This window comes from Macrotis lagotis, chromosome 8 (genome assembly GCF_037893015.1).
Source record: "Macrotis lagotis isolate mMagLag1 chromosome 8, bilby.v1.9.chrom.fasta, whole genome shotgun sequence".
In the NCBI taxonomy this organism is placed as follows: domain Eukaryota; kingdom Metazoa; phylum Chordata; class Mammalia; order Peramelemorphia; family Peramelidae; genus Macrotis; species Macrotis lagotis.
In genome coordinates this window covers 138356824-138374056 of record NC_133665.1, presented here as the reverse complement: position 1 = coordinate 138374056, position 17233 = coordinate 138356824, and the positions used below count along the sequence as shown (strand labels likewise).

The 17233-nt window shown below is 36.0% G+C and overlaps 1 protein-coding gene across 4 annotated transcripts in view; it reads right to left on the bottom strand.

The window, feature by feature from the left end:
* C8H3orf20 (chromosome 8 C3orf20 homolog) overlaps nucleotides 1–17233 on the bottom strand; it is a 138949-nt gene that overhangs the window by 62293 nt on the left and 59423 nt on the right. For 3 of the 4 annotated variants that reach the window (XM_074198478.1, XM_074198477.1, XM_074198476.1), the window contains one exon: nucleotides 5249–5479. The exons of the other annotated variant lie outside the window; for it this stretch is intronic. In XM_074198478.1, the coding sequence (XP_074054579.1) occupies nucleotides 5249–5479 (231 nt within the window). The remainder of the gene's footprint in view (nucleotides 1–5248; nucleotides 5480–17233) is intronic. 4 annotated transcript variants of the gene reach the window in all.

Sequence of the window (17233 nt, the reverse complement as noted above, 5' to 3'; positions counted from 1 at the left end):
AAAAATTTCTGATAGGTCATCAAGAGTCCCCAGGACTTTATTTCCAAGACCTCAGGGTCAAATTCCAAAGTCAATGAAGTCTTCATTGCCTTGATACCCTGTCCCTGAGGTGCCCAGTATCTTTAAGTCACCTTTGAGATCAGCATTCAAATCTGGCCTCAGACGATTACTATTTGTGGTTTTGACCCTGCACAAATCACTTATTGATGTTTGCCTCAATTTCTTCAACTATAAAATGGGCTTAGCAGAATCTACCTCACAGAATTGCAAAAATATAAGGAGATATTTGCAAAATACTTAGTACATAGTAGGTGATTGACAAATTCATCTTTCCTTTCCTTCTTTCAATTCTTTCTTTTCATTTCCTCCTTCTCTCCTTCCTCCCTCCTCTCATTCCTTCTCTTCTTTCCTTCCTCCTTTCCATTCCTCTTCTTCCTTCTCTCCTTCCTTCTTTCATACTTTTCTTCCTCCTTCCCTTCCATTCCTTTTCTTCCCTCACTCCTTCCTTCCTTTCTCCTTTCCTTCCTTCCCTCCTTCCCTCCCTCCCTCCCTTTGTTCCTTCATTCCTTCTCCCTCCTCTCCTTTTCCCCTCCCTTCATTTATCCTGCTCTCCTTCCCCCTCTCTTTCCTTTTCTCCCCTCTCCCTCTCTCTCCTTCCCTCCATCCTCCCTCTTTCCTCCCTTCCTTCCTTCTTCCCTGCTTTCTTTCCTGCTTCTTTCTTCCTTCTTTACAAAACCTCTCAAGCAGCACCTTCCCCACCTGGACTCAGCAAATGAAGATCTTATGACTGTCATCATGGACAAGCCTTTAGGGATTCTATATACTTAGGAGGCTCACGGGAGGTTGTTCAGTTGCATACTACTCTCTCGGATCCCCTGGGCCTTAACACACCAAGTCTTCTATCCTCCACTATCTTTTGAAGTCTAAGTTCATGTTCTTTGCTGTCATGATCTTATCTATCCATGTCATCCTCTGTCATCAATCTTTCTCAACATCATGGTCTTTTCCAGTGAGCCTCAACTTCTCATTCTGTGGTCAAAGCACTTAATGGTCAGCTTCAGGATTTGACCTTCCAGTGATCAGCCTGAATTACTTTAAAATACTGACTGATTTGATCTCCCTTTTTGTCTAAGAGACTCTCAAAAGTCTTCTCTTGCACCACAATTCAAAAATGTCCATTCTTCAGCTTTCTTTAGAGTCTAATGCTACTGGAAAAAAACAAGAGCTGTGACTATAAGAATCTTTGCTGGCAGGGAGATATCTCTGTCTTTAATATGCTGTTCAGATTTGCTATAGCATTCCTCCAAGTAGCAAGTGTTTTAATTTCATGCTTGCAACAATCTTTGAGCCTGAGGATATAAAATTGGACCCTGCTTCCATTTCTTCTCTTTCTATTTGCTGGGAAGTGATGAGACCAGTTGCCAAGATTTTAGTCTCATTGATGTTAAACTTCAAGCTCGATTTTTCAAGGACTCATATAACACAAGAGAACACAGAGACAAATAGAAAGACTATTAAGAAACAAACAAAAGATCGGCAAAGCTACGCCACTTCACAAAAGTCTCACCGGCCATTTTCTTTCTTCTTTGCCTCCAAATGAGATAATGTATAAAGCAATATGCAAACTCTTAATACTATGAATGCTAGTTATTATTATTATCAGTTTTCCATTCTGCCTATGTGGAATTTCAGCCAAAAAAGGAAGAATTTGAACCTCTTTGCTTTTAGCTGCTGCCTTTACACAGTCTCAGTTTTGGGACTGAGTACCTTTTTGAGGGATACTGACAACGGCTCCTATCTTCCTGAATAAGGATACTAAAATCCAATTCCCCAGCAGTCAATTGCCAAGTATCTTTAACTGTTCAAGACCTAGATGAGCAAAAATGAAGTCACTGGTTGTGTAAAATTAGCTATTGGCGTGGAGAGCAATGGGTGTAACAATGATGAAAGTAATTGTCCAGTTAATTCTTATTCAGAAGCGACAAGGTAGATGTTGGCCAGACATAAAAACAGTTGTGTTTTGATGAACACCCAGCAGAGACCTCAGAGGCCTCCAATCAATCATTTTAATTTATAGATGAGGAAACTGAGGCCCAGAGTGAAATCCTTGTTAACATTATTTTTCTGCTGCCTATCTCACAATCAAACCCTTGCAACCTGAACTTGGACCTCAATAACTCTAAAAAGCAAACCTGTACAAGAAATTAAAAAACACAGTAGTCTGGGTGAGGGGCAGGCAGGGAAGGGATGAATAGCCCTGCTATACACCTGGATACTCCTTCTTATCAACACAGTATAATAACTGAAATTCAGTGATGACCTAGACTTATCAAATAATGTTTACACTAGTTAAATAACACACTCACTTTAAGAAGACAAAAAAGTAATATGTTTTAGAAAGATCTACAAACAGAAGAGTTAAAATAATACAACATAGTGTAATGGAAAGACTTCTAGATTTATCATCAAAACTATCAGGGATTCATGGAATCATAGATTTAGAGCTACCATATTTCTGCAAAAATAAGACTGGGTCTTATATTAAATTTTGCTACATAAGATGCATTAGGGCATATTTTCAGGGGATGTCATTCCTGAAGGAATCATTATTTGATCTATTCTTCTCCCTGCAAGGAAGTTCTTTATGTCTTCAGTGCTGTGAATGCTGACTGAATCCCAGACTGGCAGACCTCTTTGGCTATGTGGCAAAACAAGTGGCAGCATTAAATCAACTTCCTTATAACTGCTTTTGTGAACCAGGCTTTTTTTGTTTCAAGAACATAAATGCCTGAAATATGTTAAATCTTATCTTTTTTTTGCCCTTAGTATGTTTAGAGGATGGACTCTAAAATGTTAGTTGAGCATTGTGTCTCCACTCCGACTGGTCATTCGGCAATAAGTTTTGAGTTCATCTGTTTAATAGGCTTTTACCTTTTTGTCCAAAGGCACCTGCTTAGGTATTTATAAATACTTAAATATTAGTTATATTATCTTTTAGTTTAAGTATTAATGTCAATAATATTATTTATTTGTATTTAATTATATGCTAATTTTATTATTTTATACTTAGCATGTCTGTGTTTGGGGGGGTAGAGTTTATATTATGAGTGTTCTGAAAAATCATGCAAGGATTATTTTCTGGTTAAGTCTTATTTTGGGGGAAACATAGAAGAAGTAACCTTAAGAGTTTACTTTACAGATAAGGAAACTGAGTCACCCAAGAAGATAAGTGCTTCGCTTAAGTTGGACTTCCACTCTCCAAATATATTAGCTTAGCTATCTCTCCACATCTTCATTATCTCTGCATCTCAGCTTCCTTATCTGTAATATGGGGATAAACTATCACAATAAATCTCTTCTCTAAGTTAATTTGAGGAATAGCTCGTTGCTTGCTTTTCCTTTCTCAGCTCCACTCTTGACTCTGTAGTCTTCTCCTCTGTTCCCATAAAAGCTTCTCATGCTATAAATCTATCCACCCCTGCACCCCTATTCTCTTATTGCCAAGTTCCTACTGAACGTCCATTTTGATGTTAGGTCAGCCCCAGACTTTACATGCTATGTAAAGTTGGCTTATTAATTACTATATGATCAACAAGTCAAAGAGTATCCTTGAGTTACAAAATAACAGAAGTTATAACAAAATTTAAAAAAAGTTGTGCTAAATCATTGAGTCCAAATTCCCTTTGTGCGTCATAAATCTAGAATTGAAAGGGACCCTACTAGTTACCTGGGGTAACCTGTTGGAAAAGTATCCCTTCTACAACATCTCTAGCAATTGATCAAGCAACCTTTGCTTGAAAACCTTCCATGAGGCTCACTACCTCTGAAAGCAACCCTTTTCACCCAGAGACAACTGGAATTATTCTCATCCAGTTGTGATTAGTGGCTAAGAAGAAGGTCTAGAGAATCAAGGTATCCAGTACTTTGAGGTCATTAAAGACCCTTATAAGATGGTGTAGCAGTTAGAGGTCTGGGTCTGGAGTTGGGAAGACCTCAGACACTCACTACTTATGTGACCCTTGGCAAAAGAGTAAATCTCAGTTGCTTCGCTTTCCTCTTCTATAAAAGAAGTTGGAGAAGGAATTAGTTAACCATCCCAGTATCTTAGCTAATAAATCCTAAATGAAGTCACAGACTTGATTGGAAAATGACTGCACAACAATTTTAAGCCTGATTAGTTTAAAACTTCACTAAGACTTTTGGGATACCCTATAGAAAAGTCTAATCCTGTATTTTTTTACTTTTATACATATAAATATCCATGGAAATTGGTGACCCACTCTTCCATGATCTCAATCAGTTAATAATTTATCTGTCTATCTGTCTGTCTATTTATCTATCTGTCTATCTATCTATCTATCTATCTATCTATCTATCTATCTATAAAACTGACATAAAACTGGCTAGCACTAAACTAAATGAACTCATCCCAAACCCTGTAGTCCTGGTCCCTTAAGACAGGACAATATCTTTAAGATCAAAGCAAGATCTTGGGGTAGCTAGGTTGCACAGTGGATAGAGCACTGGCCCTGGAGTCAGGAGTACCTGAGTTCAAATCCATCCTCAGACACTTAATAATTACCTAGCTGTGTGGCCTTGCAAACCCCACTGCCTTGCAAAAAAAAAAAAACCAACCTGAAAAAAAGCAAGCTCTTTATCTAGGAATACTATCATTCCCATTTCTTCCAATTCTAAGCCTTGCTCCAAACCTCTTCACTCCAAAGAGAGATATTTAGGTTTTTGACTCCTTTTATTTTGTGATTTGCCTGACCTGGGAAAGCAGGAAAATCATAGTAAGTAATCTACCTCTAGTGAATCCATGATCTTACCCAGGTAGTAGACCTATTCCCTGTTGAATCTACCCCTCTAAATCCTACCTGATTAATACAAGAGGAAAGTGGAACTCCAAAAGAGCACATTTTTTAGTGATGCTCATCTCACCGACTGAATTTCAAGTTCATTAAAACAAAACATTTTGTTTACAAGATTATTCAAGGGCATATAGATTTTAATGCTCTTGACTTCAGGAAGGTTTGAATTCATGCTTGGAGGGTTGGTGGATTTAGTTATTTTGACACAGGGGAGCTTTGTCAGTCAGGATATGGCTTCAGATACCCCTATGGTCCATGTTGTTTCAGATGCCCTAAGTTAGGAACCAGAATCCACATCAATACTTTTTTGAGAGATGGAAACATCTGGGAATGAGCAAGTGGAGTGAGGCAAACCCCTCCCACAAGGTTAAGGATACAAAACAAAAGTAGTCCCATCATAGAAGGTATAATGAAACTTGCAGGCTGTTTTACTCTTGGTGTCCACTAATGAAGCAGTGGGGTGATGAGGGTGTGCTGCAGCAAATAAGAGAGTCGTCGAGTTCCCTTTAATGAGATTTGAGTAAAGACTGTGCTTCTTTTCACGGTAGTTGCATAAAATGATAGGGAAAGAAAAATTTTTCCCTTTGCATGAGTTCCTGTCAGCTTCTCTGGAAGAAATGAGAGGTTAATGAAATTCAAATGGGCTTCCCCTTAACAAATTGAATCCTTGTTCTAACTCCCTGTATTGGATCATTCTTAGTTCCTATTCATGGACTTGCTATTCCTGGGTTTTCTTGAATTTTCTAGTAGAATTAGTCTGAACATGGTATCTTATGAAGATGACAATCATTTAATGATAGGAAGAGACATTCTTTTTTTCTGAATCTATCAAACTCATATCTATCCACTCAGCTCTGGTCTAGTCTGTGGTGCCTAGTTTGGTAATCTTCACACAGTAGGTAATCAATAAACATTTGTGAAATTACATCAAGACACCTTGCTACATGAACTGCCTTAATAATATTAATAATAAATAATACAAGAACAGAGACAAGATGTCAAAATATGAATATTTTTCCTTAAGCTTTCCCAACATTCTTCTCCAAATAACTTTTAATTGTGCAATTGAATTTTAAGTTATGCAGTCAACAAAAAGTCACATTTTTTCACATCAGGACAGCTTTGGGGGACAGGTCTGTGGACACTGGGGAGAGGGAACATGGCATTGTAGGAGTGATACCAATTATTGACCTTTGAGGTGGTGGCAGTGACAACAAAAAAGGGATTAAAACCCTAGTTAATAAGATATTACAGGTGATCCTTGTGCTATCATTGGGTACCATTTGACAACTCAGTTGCCCATTATCCAGTTCAAGGTCAGAGTTTCAGGATGGAGGAGTTGTGGTTACGAGGGAATACAGACCCTCTCTGGGTAAGAACTAGAGTATAGATCATAAGGACATTGGCCACACCTTTTCCCAAATCATATCATCTTAGAAGCACTGAAAATTTAGTCTCTGAGCTAGCTGTGAAATAAGGAAGACATAAAAGTCTAGAAAAGTGAGTAAACAGAAAAAAATAGAACCCAAACATAAAACTCCTCTATAATGACAGAGAAGTTTCAGCTTCAGATTCAAAAGAAGGTAACAACTTGAAAAATATCTACAAACACTTAAAGAAAGATGTAGATTAGACACAAGTCTAGCTAGGGGCAGCTAGGTGGCACAATGGATACAGCACCAGCCCTGGAGTCAGGAGGACCTGATTCAAATCCAGCCTCATACACTTAATAATTGCCTAGCTTTGTGACCTGAGGCAAGTCATTTAACCACACTGCCTTAAATAAATAAATTTTTTTTAAAAAGAAAAGGGATAGTGGAACTTCCAGCCAAGATGGCAGAGAAGCCAGGCACTATGTTAAGGTCTCCTGGTTTCCCCTCAGAGATAATGTGAAAGAAACATCTTAACAGAAATTCAATTGACAAAATCCAGAAAAAGAAACTAAGAGAAGAACATCTCCCAACAAGGTCAGTCTCAGGGGACCATGGGTGAACCAGGAACAAAGAATAGAGTCAGTGGTGGGGTGAAGCCAAAGGACTAGCTTTAGCTATGGAAGCTATGGCTGTGGGAGTGGCAGTCAGGGGAGTCCCTGTGGAGCTGGAGGTTGAATTCCAGCACAGAGAGTTGCATTGGCTGGACGTCCATCTACTTGACTCGGGCCATGGCCTCCATACTTTTAGCAGAGCCCTCTTCCTAGGACAAACACAGTAACAGTTCCCCTCATCCCCCCACCCCAGGCAGGTGTGGGAAGCACAGCTCCCTCAGCTGAATAGGGAGATTGACTACCTTGCCCCAGGGACCAGTCCATATAGTTCAAGGATAACAGTATCCAGTGGCACCCCCACCCCCTCAAGGGCTAGAGAGAGGGCCTCAAATCAAGGTCACAGACACTTCAAAGAAAGCCTTTTAGCCAGCCTGCTGGAGTTACTAAGCCCAGACAGCAAAGCCTCTAGAGTTTTCAAAATCTGTGAACCAACCCCCCCCAATATAAGATCTTTAGAAAATGAAGAAAGGCTATTGAGAAGGAGGCCCCATTGAAAACTACTTTGAAGTCAAACATCCTAACTCAGAGAGATCTAGAACTTCTGAGGAGAATGTGAATTGGTCTCTAGCCCAGAAAGAATTCCTAGAAGAAAGCAGGAGGGAGTTTAAAAATCATTGGAAAAATTGGGAAAAGAAATTCAAGGGAAAATGAACACCTTGCAAAAGAAAATTAACATCTTACAAAAGAAAATTAACATCTTGCAACAAGGAAACAAATCCTTGGAAAATACAACTGGGCAAATACAAAAAGAAGATAATTCTCTCAAATCCTCAATTGACCAAATGCAAAAAGAAAACAATTCTCTCAAAACTTCAGTTGGGCAAGGGAAAAACTCCTTCAAAAACAGAATTGATCAAGGATATGCAAAGGGAATTTACAGTTGAGGAAATCAAAGTGATCCAAACTCATGAAAAATTGCTCTAAATCATTACATATTAGAGAAATGCAAATTAAGGCATCTCTGTCACTACCTCACACCTCTCAGATGGGCCAATATTACCAGAAATAATAATGACCAGTGTTGGAAGGGATGTGGGAAATCTGGGACCCTAATACACTGTTGGTGGAGCTGTGAACTCATCCAACCTTTCTGGAGAGCTATTTGGAATTACACCCAAAGGGTAACAAAAATGTGCATACCTTTTGATCCTGCAATAACACTACTGGGTCCATGCCCTGAAGAGATGATGAAAAAGGGTAAAAACTTCACTTGTACAAATATATTCATAGCAGCCATGTGGCAAAGAATTGAAAACTGAGGGGATAGCCATCAAATGGGGACTGGCTGAACAAATTGTGGTATGTATGTGATGGAACACTATTTTTCTATTAGAAACCAGGATGGATGGGAATTCAGGGAAACCTGGAGGGATTTGCATGAAATGATGCTGAGTGAGATGAGCAGAACCAGAAAAACATTGTAGACTCTAACAGCAACATGGGGGTGATGATCAACCTTGGTGGACTTGCTCATTCCATCAGTGCAACAATCAGGGACAATTCTGGACTGTCTGCAATGGAGAATATCATCTGTATCCAGAGAAAGAATTGTGGAGTTTAAACAAAGACCAAAGACTATTACCTTCAATTTAGAAAAAAATCTGCTATCTTATTATGTAATTTTACTATCTCTTATACTTTATTTTTCTTCCTTAAGGATATGCTTTCTCTCTCATCACATTCGACTTAGATCAATGTATATATACCATGGAAAAATTGTGAAACTCAAAATAAATAAAATCTTTCATTAAAGAAATAGAATTGACCAATTGAAAAAGGAGTTGCAAAAGATAAATGAAGAAAATTCTTCTCTAAAAAAAAAGAATGAAATCTGTGGAAACTAATAACCCCATATGAAATCAAGAATCTGTTAAGCAAAACCAAAAAATAAAAAAAAAAAATAGAAGAAAATGTAAAATATCTCATTGACAAAACCACTGACCTCAATAATATATATTCGGGAAAGAAAACTTAAGATCACTGGATTTTTGAAAACATTGAAGAGAAAAAAACTGGGACTGAATATCACAGGATTCAGTGATGGAAAACTGCCCTGATATCCTCAAACCAAAGGGCAAAATAGTTATTAAAAGAATACAGTAATCTCCTCTGGAAAGGGATCCTAAAATGAAAACACCAAGGAATATTGTGGATGAATTCCAGAATCATTAGATAAAAGAAAAAATCCTGCAAGTAGTCAGAAAGAAACAATGTAGCTACCAAGAAGCCACAGAAAGGATTACACAGGATCAGGTTGCATCAATATTAAGGGATCCAAGGGCCTGGAATGCAATATTCAGAAAAGCAAGGGAACTTGGTATGCAGCCAAGAATCCACTATCTGGCAAAACTGAGCCCTCTCATCCAGGGTAAAAGATAGACATTTAAAAAAATAGGAGACTTCCAACTTTTCCTGATAAAAAGATCAGAGCTAAACAAAAAAATTGGTCATCAAACAAGGAGATTCAAGAGACACATGAAAAGTTTTAAAAAAAGAGTAAAGAAAAAATACTACTATCCAATAAGAGGAAACTGGTTATATCCCCACCTGGAAGAAAGATTCTTATAACTCTTGAGAATTGTTAACTCTATTAGAATAAACTTATGCAGAAGTGATGGACACTCATGACTTATCCATGACTCTGATAGAATAATTTAAAAACATTATCTCCTTAAAAATGGGGTACAGTAAAGAAATGGGAGAATGGTGGAGATTGAATGGGGTAAATCACATTACATAGAGGTACAAAGGACCTATTGCAATAGAGGGGAAGGAGGAGGTGAGAAACACCTGAATCTTACTCTCATCAGATTAGGCCAAAAGTTAATATACACTCACTCAGTTAAGTTGAGAAATTTTTCTTCCCTTTCAAGTATTAAAAGGGGAAAGGGGGAGGGGAAGAAAAAGAAGAACTAACAGAAGGAAGAAGGGGCAAAGGGAAAGGGGAAAGAAAGGAGAGGGGGTTGATACAAGGGGGCAAACACACTGAAGCAGGTGATATTCAGAAACAAAATACCGGGAAATATGGATAAAGTGAAAGAAGGGGAAAAATATAGACAGAGGAGAGTTAGTAATTATAACTTTGAATGTGAATGGGATGAACACTCCTATAAAACATAAATGAATAGCAGATTGGATTAAAAACTAGAAACCTACAATATACTGCTTACAAGAAACTCATTTGAAGCCGAGTGATATATATATATATATATATATATATATATATATATATATATATATATATATATATATACACACACACACACACACACACACACACACACACACAGAGGGAGAGAGAGAGAGAGAGTAAAAGTAAAAGGTTGGAGCAAAATATATTTTGCTTCAGATGAAATGAAAAAAGCAGGAGTAACAATCCTTATCTCAGACAAATCAACTGCAAAAATAGATCTCCTTGAAAGAGATAAAGAATGACACTATATACTCTTAAAAGGCACCATAGACAATGAAGCAATTTCAATACTAAATATGTATGCACCAAATTCTTAGAGGAGAAGTTGATTGAATCACAGGCAGACATAGACAACAAAGCTCTACTGGTGTGAAACCTCAACCTCCTGCTCTCAGATTTAGATAAATCTAAACATAAAATAAACAAGAAGGAAGTTAAGGAGGTATATAGAATGTTAGAAAAGCTAGGCATGATAGACCTTTGGAAAAAACTGAGTGGAGATAGAAAGGATTATACTCTTTTTCTGCAAAACATGGCTGCAGTACAAAAATTGACCATGTACTAGGGTATAAAAACCTAATAATCAAATGCAGAAAGGCAGAAATAGTGAATACATCTTTCTCAGATCTTAATGCAATAAAAATAACATGCAATAGTGGGTCAGGGAGAGACTGCATCTATATTGCAATCTATGTTAGACTACATCTAATTAGAAACTAAATAGCCTCATTTAAAAAAAATTAGTAGGTCAAACAACAAATTATAGAAAGAATTAATGATGTCATCTAAAAATGACAATAACAAGACAACATACCAAAATTTATGGGAAACAGCCAAGGTAGTTGTCAGGGGATATATTATATCTTTAAATGCTTACATGAATAAATTGGAGAAAGAGTATATCAAGGAATTAAACATGCAACTAAAAAAATTAGAGAAAGAACAAATTAAATACCCCCAATTAAATAGCGAATTAGAAATTCCAAAAATTAAAAGTGAAATTAATAGAATCAAAAGCAAGAAAACTATTGAAATAATAAATAAAACCACGAGTTGGTTTTATGAAAAAAACAACAAAATTGATAAACCTCTGGTTAATTTGATTAAAAAAAGAAAGAAAACCAAGTTGCTAGTATCATAAATGAAAATGAGGAGGAAATAAAAGTAACAATGAGGAATTATTTTGCCCAACTGTATGTTAATAAATTTGAGAATCTAAGTGAAATGGATGAATATTTACAAAAATATAAGTTGCCTGAGTTAAATGAAGAGTAAATTAAATACTTAAATAACCTTGTCTCAGAAAAAGAAATTCAACAAGCCATTATTGAACTCCCTAAAACAAAATCTCCAGGGCCAGATAGATTCACAAGTGAATTCTATCAAACATTTAAGGAACAATTGGTTCTAATTCTATGTAAACTCTTGGGAAAAATAGGTGAGGATAGGATTGCCTAACCTTTCTATGACACCAATATGGTGATGATACCTAAGCCAGGAAGAGTCAAAATAGAGAAAGAAAATTACATACCTATATCCCTAATGAATATAGATGCAAAAATCTTAAATAAAATCTTAGCAAAGAGATTACAGCAATTTCTCACTAGGATAATGCACTATGACCAAGCAGGATTTATCTCAGAAATGCAAGGTTGATTCAAAATTAGGAAAATTGTTAGTTTAACTTTCTCAATAACAAACCTACCAGAAATCATCTGATTATATCAATAGATGCTGAAAAAGCCTTTGACAAAATATAGCACCCATTCTTACTAAAAACACTAGAGAGCATAGGAGAAAATGGATTGTTCTTTAGAATGATAAGTAGTATCTATCTGAAACCACCAGCGAGCATTATATGCAATGGGGATCAGCATTCTCAATAAGATCAGGGGTGAAATAAGGCTGTCCATTATTACCACTACTATTAAATATTGTACTAAAAATGTTAGCTGCAGCAATAAGAGAAGAAAAGAAATTGAATGAATTAGAATTGGAAGAAACAAAATTCTCACCTTTTGCAGATGACATGATTTTATACCTAGAGAATCCTAAAAAACCATCTAAAATTTATGAGAAACAACTAGCAACTTTAGCAAAATCTCAGGATATAAAATAAACCCTCATTAATCCTCAATATTTCTATATATTACCAGCAAGATACAGCAGCAAGAGCTAGCAAGAGAAACCCCATTCAAAGTAACTTCAGACAATATAAAATACTTGGGAGTCTATCTGCCAAGGCAAACTCAGAATCTCTATGAAAACAACTACAAAACATTTATCTCACAAATAAAATCAGTTTTGAAAAATTGGACAAATGTCAATTGCTCATAGATAGGCTGAGCTAATATAATAAAAATGACAATTCTACCTAAATTAAACTACTTATTTAAAGCCCTACCAATCAAAATTCAAAAAAATTACTTTAAGGAGTTAGAAAAAATTGTAAGTAAATTAATATGGAGAAATAAAAATTGAAGAATTTGCAGAGATTTAATGAAAAAGTACAAAAGAAGCTAGCTTAGCCCTACCTGATCTAAAATTATATTATAAGGTAGCAGTCATTAAAATTGTCTGGTATTGACTAAGAATCTGGTGGATCAGTGGAACTGACTAGGTAAAAAAGAGATAGAAGGAAATGATTGTAGTAATCTGCTGTTTGATAAACCCAAAGAGTTTGGGATAAAAACACTCTTTGATAAAAACTGTTGGGAAAATTGGAAGTTAGCATGGAAGATACTTGAATTAAACCAACCCCTCACACCCTATACCAATATAAGATCCAAATGGATACAGGATTTAGACATAGAAAATAATATTATAAGCAAACTAGAAGATCAAGGTGTAGTTTACCTGTCATATCTATGGAAAGGGGAGCAGTTTTTTGACTAAGGAAGAGATGGAGAACATCATTAAAAACAAACTAGATAATTTTGATTACATTAAATTAAAATGCTTTTGCACAAACAAAATCACTTTTAACAAAATCAAAAGAAATGGAGTAAACTGTGAAACAAATTTTGCAACCAGTTGCAAAACAATTTTTGCAACATTCTGACAAAGGACTCATTTCTAAAATATATATAAAGAACTGAGTCAAATTTATAAAAAAAACAAACAAGCCATTCCCCAGTTGATAAATGGTCAAAGGATATGCAGAGGCAGTTTACAGATGAGGAAATCAAAGTGGTCCATAGTCATATGAAAAATTGCTCTAAATCATAACTGATTAGAGAAATGCAAATTATAGCATTTCTGAGGTACCACCTCACACCTCTAAGACTGGTCAATATGACAAGAAAAGACAATGATCAAGGTTGGAAGGGATGTGGGAAATCTGGGACACTAATGCATTGTTGGTGGAGCTGTAAACTCATACAGCCTTTCTGGAGAGCAATTGGGAATTATGCCCAAAGGGCAATAAAAATGTGCACACCCTTTGATCCAGCAATACCAGTACTGGGTTTCTATCCTGAAGAGATGATGAAAAAGGATAAAAACATCACTTGTACAAAAATATTCACAGCAGCCCTGTTTGTGGTGGCAAAAAATTGGAATTAAGTGAATGTCCATCAACTGAGGACTGACTGAATAAATTGTATTATATGTATGTTGTGGAGCACTTTTGTTCTATTAGAAACCAGGAGGGATTGGAAATCAGAGAAGCCTGGAAGGATTTGCATGACCTGATGCTGAGCAAGATGAGCAGAACCAGAAGAACATTGTACACCCTAACAGCAACATGGGGGTGATGATCAACCTTGATGGCCTTGCTCATTTTGTCAATGCAACAGTCAGGGACAATTTTAGGGTATCTGCTGTGGAGAATACTATCTTTATCCAAGGAAAGAATTGTTGAGTTTAAACAAAGACCAAAGTCTATTATTACCTTCAATTTGAAAAAAAAAGGTATCTTATTATGTAATTTTGCTATCTCTTTTATTTTTTCCTTAAGGAAATTTGATCAATGTATAACATGGAAACAATATAAAGACTATCGGATTGCCTTCTAGAGGGGGGTGGGGTGGGGTGGGGGGGAAGTGAGATTGGGGGGCAAAAATTGTAAAATTCAAAAAACAATAAAAAACCCAAAATCACAAAAAGAAAGAAAAGAGGTAGTTATGTGGTGCAGTAGATAGAGACTGACCCTGGATTCAAGAGAACTTGAGTTCAAATCTGGCCTCACAGATTTTATAGTTACCTAGATGGTAAGCCACTTAACCCTATTACTTTGCAAAAGAACAATAACAAATAATTCCTGGAAAAGCTAAAAAATGCTATTTTTTTAAAAAGAGCTAAAAAAGATTTTATAAATCAAGTAAAAGTCAAAGAGGAAAAAGTAGGAAAAGAAATAAGACTAATGCAAGGATATTATGAAAAGAAAATTAGCAATTTGGCAAAAGAGACACAAAAATACTGAAGAAAAATAACTTCTTAAAAAATCAGAATTGACTAAATGATAAGAAAATAGTAAATTGGTAAAAATCTCACTGAAGAAAACAAATGCTTAAAAATTAGAATTGGGGGCGGCTAGGTGGCGTAGTGGATAAAGCACCAGCCCTGGAGTCAGGAGTACCTGGGTTCAAATCCGGTCTCAGACACTTAATAATTACCTAGTTGTGTGGCCTTGGGCAAGCCACTTAACCCCATTTGCCTTGCAAAAACCTAAAACAAAAACAAAAACAAAAACAAAACAAATTAGAATTGATCAAGTGGAAACTAGTAGTTCCATAAAACATCAAGAAGGAAAGTAAAATCAAAAAAGGGGGTAAAAAGGAGGAAAATGTGAAATAATTTATAGATAAAACATGTGACCTACAAATCAAAGTGAGATGATTTAAAAATTACTGAAATATGAAAGGAATGATTTTTAGAAAAATTATCTAGACATCTTAGTTCAAGAAATTATAAAAGAAAAATTTCTGGACACATTAGATCCTTAGCTCAAAATACAAATTGACAGACTTCATTGATCACTTTCTAAAAGAGATCTCAAAATGAAAAAAATCCCAGGAGTATTATAGCCAAATAAGAGCATTGCAAGATCAAAGAGAAAATGCTGAAAATAGTCAGAAAGAAATAATTCAGTAATTGTGGAATCATAGTGAAGATGACACAAGATTTAGCAGCTACCAAAATAAAAGAAGGGAGGGCTTGGAATATGATGTTTCAAAAGGCAAAGGTGGTAGAATTACAAACAAGAATAATGTATCCAGAAAAACTGAGTATAATCCTTCCAAATGATCATTTAATGAAATAAAGGATTTCTAAGCATTCCTGATGAAAAGACAAGTAATGAAAAGAAAAATTTGTCATGCAGAGCAATACCTAAGGGGTGAAATCAAGATGGGAAAATTAAGATAGGCATTCTCCAAAGCTCTCCCTCAAACCTTGACTCTAACCAAATTGTGGGGTGGTACAACCCACAGAAAGACTGAATGAAATAATTTTCCCATCTAAGACAACTTGGAAGATTCACAGGAAGGTTAGAAAGGATTTGCAATAAAGAAGCTAACTTAGCCTTACCAGATCTAAAATTATATTATAAAGCATCAGTCATCAAAACTGTCTGGTATTGGCTAAGAAATAGATTGGTGGATCAATGGAATGGACTAAGTGCAAAAGCAGGAAATGATTATAGTAACCTGCTGCTTGATAAACTCAAAGAGTCCAGCTATTGGGATAAAAACTCTCTCTTTGATAAAAACTGTTGGGAAAATTGGAAGTTAGTATGGAAGAAACTTAGATTAGACTAACACCTCACACTCTATACCAAGATAAGATCCAAATGGATACAGAATTTAGACATAAAAAACAATATTATAAGCAAACTAGAAGGTCAAGGAGTAATTTACTTGTCAGATCTCTGGAAGGGAAGCAGTTTGTGGCCAAGGAAGAGATGGAGAACATCATTAAAACTAACTAGATAATATTGATTACATTAAATTAACAAGGTTTTGCACAGAAAAAAACATGGTAACCAAGATCAAAAGAAATGTAGTAATTTGGAAATAATTTTTACAACATTTTCGGACAAAGGACTCATTTCTAAAATATACAGAGAACTGAGTCAAATTTTCAAAAAAACAAGCCATTCTCCAATTGACAAATGGTCAAAGGATATACAAAGGCAATTTACAGCTGAGGATATCAAAGCAATCCATAGTCATATGAAAAATTGTTCCAAATCATTACTTATTACAGAAATTCAAATTAAAGTATCACTGAAATACCACCTCACACCTCTCAGACTGGCCACTATGACCAGGAAGAACAATGATCAGTGTTGGAAGGGATGCAAGGAATCTGGGACACCAATACATTGTTGGTGGAGCTGTGAACTCATTCAACCTTTCCGGAGAGTAATTTGGAATAATGCCCAAAGGGAAACAAAAATGTGAATCCCCCTTTGATACAGCAATACCACTACTGGGTCTATACTCTGAAGAAATGATGAAAAAGGGTAAAAATATCACTTGTACAAAAATATTTATAGCAGCCCTGTTTGTGGTGGCAAAAAATTGGAAATTAAGTGAATGTCCTTCGATTGGGGAATGGCTTAACAAGCTGTGTTATATGTATATCATGGAACACTATTGTTCTATTAGAAACCAGGAGGGATGCAAATTCAGGGAAGCCTGGAAGGATTTGAATGAACTGATGCTGAGCAAGATGAGCAGAAACAACAACATGGGGGTGATGATCAATCTTGATGGACTTGCTCATTCCACCAGTCCAACAACCAGGGTCAATTTAGAGCTATTTGCAATGGAGAACACCATCTGTATCCAGAGAAAGAATTGTGGACTTTGACCAAAGATCAAAGACTATTATCTTAAAATTAAGGGGGAAAAAACATTATCTTATTATGTAATTTTACTATCTCATACTTTATTTTTCTTCCTTAAGGATATTATTTCTTTTTCATCACATTCAACTTAGATCAATGTATACCATGGAAACAATGTAAAGACTAACAGAATGCCTTCTGTGGGGGGTGGGAGGAGGGAAGCAATAATGGGGGGAAAAATTATAAAATTCAAAATAAGTAAAATCTTTCTTAAAAAAAACAAAGGACCTGTAATGCAGCCTGTGCTATACTGGAGTGAATCTGTCCCAGTC